Raw genomic sequence first — 5,000 nt, 5'->3', positions numbered from 1 at the left:
CCTGGGCCTTCAGTCCGGGGGGGTCCTCCTCTTCCTGGGCCTCCAGTCCGGGGGATTCCTCCTCTTCCTGGGCCTTCAGTCCGGGGGATTCCTCCTCTTCCTGGGCCTCCAGTCCGGGGAATTCCTCCTCTTCCTGGGCCTCCAGTCCGGGGGGGTCCTCCTCTTCCTGGGCCTTCAGTCCGGGGGATTCCTCCTCTTCCTGGGCCTTCAGTCCGGGGGATTCCTCCTCTTCCTGGGCCTCCAGTCCGGGGGATTCCTCCTCTTCCTGGGCCTCCAGTCCGGGGGATTCCTCCTCTTCCTGGGCCTTCAGTCCGGGGGATTCCTCCTCTTCCTGGGCCTTCAGTCCGGGGAATTCCTCCTCTTCCTGGGCCTTCAGTCCGGGGAATTCCTCCTCTTCCTGGGCCTTCAGTCCGGGGGATTCCTCCTCTTCCTGGGCCTCCAGTCCGGGGGTGTCCTCCTCTTCCTGGGCCTTCAGTCCGGGGGATTCCTCCTCTTCCTGGGCCTTCAGTCCGGGGGATTCCTCCTCTTCCTGGGCCTCCAGTCCGGGGGTGTCCTCCTCTTCCTGGGCCTTCAGTCCGGGGGATTCCTCCTCTTCCTGGGCCTTCAGTCCGGGGAATTCCTCCTCTTCCTGGGCCTTCAGTCCGGGGGGGTCCTCCTCTTCCTGGGCCTCCAGTCCGGGGGGGTCCTCCTCTTCCTGGGCCTTCAGTCCGGGGGATTCCTCCTCTTCCTGGGCCTTCAGTCCGGGGGGGTCCTCCTCTTCCTGGGCCTCCAGTCCGGGGGATTCCTCCTCTTCCTGGGCCTTCAGTCCGGGGGGGTCCTCCTCTTCCTGGGCCTTCAGTCCGGGGGGGTCCTCCTCTTCCTGGGCCTTCAGTCCGGGGGATTCCTCCTCTTCCTGGGCCTCCAGTCCGGGGGATTCCTCCTCTTCCTGGGCCTCCAGTCCGGGGGATTCCTCCTCTTCCTCGGCCTCCAGTCCGGGGGATTCCTCCTCTTCCTGGGCCTTGTTGGGGTCCCTGTTGGGCCTTCAGTCCGGAGGGGTCCTCCTCTTCCTGGGCCTCCTGTTGGGCCTTCAGTCCGGAGGAGTCCTCCTCTTCCTGGGCCTCCTGTTGGGGTCCATGTTGGGCCTTCAGTCCGGAGGAGTCCTCCTCTTCCTGGGCCTCCTGTTGGGGTCCATGTTCCTGAGCCTCCTGTTGGGGTCCCTGGACCTTCAGTCCGGGGGATTCCTCCTCTTCCTGGGCCTCCTGTTGGGCCTTCAGTCCGGAGGGGTCCTCCTCTTCCTGGGCCTCCAGTCCGGGGGATTCCTCCTCTTCCTGGGCCTCCTGTTGGGCCTTCAGTCCGGAGGGGTCCTCCTCTTCCTGGGCCTCCAGTCCGGGGGATTCCTCCTCTTCCTGGGCCTCCAGTCCGGGGGATTCCTCCTCTTCCTGGGCCTCCAGTCCGGGGGATTCCTCCTCTTCCTGGGCCTCCAGTCCGGGGGATTCCTCCTCTTCCTGGGCCTCCAGTCCGGGGGATTCCTCCTCTTCCTGGGCCTCCAGTCCGGGGAATTCCTCCTCTTCCTGGGCCTTCAGTCCGGGGAATTCCTCCTCTTCCTGGGCCTCCAGTCCGAGGGATTCCTCCTCTTCCTGGGCCTCCAGTCCGGGGGATTCCTCCTCTTCCTGGGCCTCCTGTTGGGGTCCCTGGGCCTCCAGTCCGGGGGATTCCTCCTCTTCCTGGGCCTCCAGTCCGGGGGATTCCTCCTCGTCCTGGGCCTCCAGTCCGGGGGATTCCTCCTCTTCCTGGGCCTCCTGTTGGGGTCCCTGTTGGGGTCCCTGTTGGGCCTTCAGTCCAGAGGGGTCCTCCTCTTCCTGGGCCTCCTGTTGGGGTCCCTGTTGGGCCTTCAGTCCGGAGGGGTCCTCCTCTTCCTGGGCCTCCTGTTGGGGTCCCTGTTGGGCCTTCAGTCCGGAGGGGTCCTCTTCCTGGGCCTCCTGTTGGGGTCCCTGTTGGGGCTTCAGTCCCGAGGGGTACTCCTCTTCCTGGGCCTCCTGTTGGGGTCCCTGTTGGGGTCCCTGTTGGGCCTTCAGTCCGGAGGGGTCCTCCTCTTCCTGGGTCTCCTGTTGGGGTCCCTGTTGGGCCTTCAGTCCGGAGGGGTCCTCCTCTTCCTGGGCCTCCTGTTGGGGTCCCTGTTGGGCCTTCAGTCCGGAGGGGTCCTCCTCTTCCTGGGTCTCCTGTTGGGCCTTCAGTCCGGAGGGGTACTCCTCTTCCTGGGCCTCCAGTCCGGAGGGGTCCTCCTCTTCCTGGGCCTGCTGTTGGGGTCCATGTTGGGCCTTCAGTCCGGAGGGGTCCTCCTCTTCCTGGGCCTCCTGTTGGGGTCCCTGTTGGGGTCCCTGTTGGGCCTTCAGTCCGGAGGGGTCCTCCTCTTCCTGGGCCTCCTGTTGGGGTCCCTGTTGGGGTCCCTGTTGGGTCCTCAGTCCGGGGGGGTCTGGGCCTCCTGTTGGTGTTGCTGTTGAGCCTTCAGTCCGGGTGGTCTCCAGTCCGGATTCCTCCTCCTGGTTCTCCAGTCCGGATTCCTCCTCCTGGTCCTCTTCTCCGAGGTCGTCGGCGGGATTTCCCTAGGCCCTGTGCAGTTCCGCAGGGGGCGCGTCTCTCCCTGTCCTCGCTGTGACCCAGAGGAGCAGCAGCCCTGGGATGAGAAGCACCGCCAAAGCAGCAGCAGACATTGCAATGCGCTGGATTCTCTGCTCCCTTTTTGCATTGCTCTGCAGCCACTCCTGTTGGGGTCCCTGTTGGGCCTTCAGTCCGGAGGGGTCCTCCTCTTCCTGGGCCTCCTGTTGGGGTCCCTGTTGGGCCTTCAGTCCGGAGGGGTCCTCCTCTTCCTGGGCCTCCTGTTGGGGTCCCTGTTGGGCCTTCAGTCCGGAGGGGTCCTCCTCTTCCTGGGCCTCCTGTTGGGGTCCCTGTTGGGCCTTCAGTCCGGAGGGGTCCTCCTCCTCCTGTTGGGGTCCCTGTTGGGCCTTCAGTCCGGAGGGGTCCTCCTCCTCCTGTTGGGGTCCCTGTTGGGCCTTCAGTCCGGAGGGGTCCTCCTCTTCCTGGGCCTCCTGTTGGGGTCCCTGTTGGGCCTTCAGTCCGGAGGGGTCCTCCTCTTCCTGGGCCTCCTGTTGGGGTCCCTGTTGGGCCTTCAGTCCGGAGGGGTCCTCCTCCTCCTGTTGGGCCTTCAGTCCGGAGGGGTCCTCCTCTTCCTGGGCATCCTGTTGGGGTCCCTGTTGGGCCTTCAGTCCGGAGGGGTCCTCCTTTTCCTGGGCATCCTGTTGGGGTCCCTGTTGGGCCTTCAGTCCGGAGGGGTCCTCCTCTTCCTGGGCATCCTGTTGGGGTCCCTGTTGGGCCTTCAGTCCGGAGGGGTCCTCCTCTTCCTGGGCATCCTGTTGGGGTCCCTGTTGGGCCTTCAGTCCGGAGGGGTCCTCCTCTTCCTGGGTCTCCTGTTGGGGTCCCTGTTGGGCCTTCAGTCCGGAGGGGTCCTCCTCTTCCTGGGTCTCCTGTTGGGGTCCCTGTTGGGCCTTCAGTCCGGAGGGGTCCTCCTCTTCCTGGGCCTCCTGTTGGGCCTTCAGTCCGGAGGGGTCCTCCTCTTCCTGGGTCTCCTGTTGGGCCTTAAGTCCGGAGGGGTCCTCCTCTTCCTGGGCATCCTGTTGGGGTCCCTGTTGGGCCTTCAGTCCGGAGGGGTCCTCCTCTTCCTGGGTCTCCTGTTGGGGTCCCTGTTGGGCCTTCAGTCCGGAGGGGTCCTCCTCTTCCTGGGCATCCTGTTGGGGTCCCTGTTGGGCCTTCAGTCCGGAGGGGTCCTCCTCCTCCTGTTGGGGTCCCTGTTGGGCCTTAAGTCCGGAGGGGTCCTCCTCTTCCTGGGCATCCTGTTGGGGTCCCTTTTGGGCCTTCAGTCCGGAGGGGTCCTCCTCTTCCTGGGTCTCCTGTTGGGGTCCCTGTTGGGCCTTCAGTCCGGAGGGGTCCTCCTCTTCCTGGGCCTCCTGTTGGGCCTTAAGTCCGGAGGGGTCCTCCTCTTCCTGGGCATCCTGTTGGGGTCCCTGTTGGGCCTTCAGTCCGGAGGGGTCCTCCTTTTCCTGGGCATCCTGTTGGGGTCCCTGTTGGGCCTTCAGTCCGGAGGGGTCCTCCTCTTCCTGGGTCTCCTGTTGGGGTCCCTGTTGGGCCTTCAGTCCGGAGGGGTCCTCCTCTTCCTGGGCCTCCTGTTGGGGTCCCTGTTGGGTCTTCAGGCCGGGGGGGTCTGGGCCTCCTGTTGGTGTTGCTGTTGAGCCTTCAGTCCGGGTGGTCTCCAGTCCGGATTCCTCCTCCTGGTTCTCCAGTCCGGATTCCTCCTCCTGGTCCTCTTCTCCGAGGTCGTCGGCGGGATTTCCCTAGGCCCTGTGCAGTTCCGCAGGGGGCGCGTCTCTCCCTGTCCTCGCTGTGACCCAGAGGAGCAGCAGCCCTGGGATGAGAAGCACCGCCAAAGCAGCAGCAGACATTGCAATGCGCTGGATTCTCTGCTCCCTTTTTGCATTGCTCTGCAGCCACTCATCTAGCAGGGCTCTCTTCTCTTCGGTGCGGCGTATCTGGGATTATTTCTAGAAATAATTCCGTATGAATTCGGGAATGAACGAAGGCAATGCCCCCGGCGATTTTATATTTTTGGCTGTTTCCTGCAAGCTCTAGGTTTGCATAATTATGCTGCACTCTAAAATCTTCAGCAGGTTTCGTAATGCGGAAAACATTAAAAAAAAATCCGGGATAGTTACGTAGATACCAGTTATCAGCGTAATATACATTAACAATGATAATGGTATTTATTGATTGTAATAATTATACATTTGTCGCAATGAACATGTTGAACAATCATATTTCCTGTGTAAAGAAAAAAAAATGCTCTCCCAAGGCCGCCAGCAAACATCCATAAATAAAGAATAATGAGCCACATTTCATCACATTTCTAAATCGTCTTGAAATATGAATTCCTAGTACCCAATTACCCACACTCGTTACTAATGGCGTCATTT

The 5,000-nt window shown here is 62.4% G+C and overlaps 1 protein-coding gene across 1 annotated transcript in view; it reads right to left on the bottom strand.

The window, feature by feature from the left end:
• The window catches only part of LOC138864991 (involucrin-like), a 5,511-nt gene that overhangs the window by 233 nt on the left and 278 nt on the right, over window positions 1-5,000 (bottom strand). The window contains exons 2-9 of the mRNA XM_070133660.1: window positions 4,452-4,559; window positions 3,759-4,364; window positions 3,555-3,659; window positions 3,144-3,377; window positions 2,670-2,846; window positions 2,208-2,582; window positions 1,902-2,027; window positions 1,053-1,238 (exon numbers count right to left, since the gene is read on the bottom strand). Of these exons, the coding sequence (XP_069989761.1) occupies window positions 1,053-1,238; window positions 1,902-2,027; window positions 2,208-2,582; window positions 2,670-2,846; window positions 3,144-3,377; window positions 3,555-3,659; window positions 3,759-4,364; window positions 4,452-4,559 (1,917 nt within the window). The remainder of the gene's footprint in view (window positions 1-1,052; window positions 1,239-1,901; window positions 2,028-2,207; window positions 2,583-2,669; window positions 2,847-3,143; window positions 3,378-3,554; window positions 3,660-3,758; window positions 4,365-4,451; window positions 4,560-5,000) is intronic.

Source organism: Penaeus vannamei, chromosome 19 (genome assembly GCF_042767895.1).
Source record: "Penaeus vannamei isolate JL-2024 chromosome 19, ASM4276789v1, whole genome shotgun sequence".
Taxonomy (NCBI): domain Eukaryota; kingdom Metazoa; phylum Arthropoda; class Malacostraca; order Decapoda; family Penaeidae; genus Penaeus; species Penaeus vannamei.
This window is presented reverse-complemented; position numbering and strand designations above follow the sequence as displayed.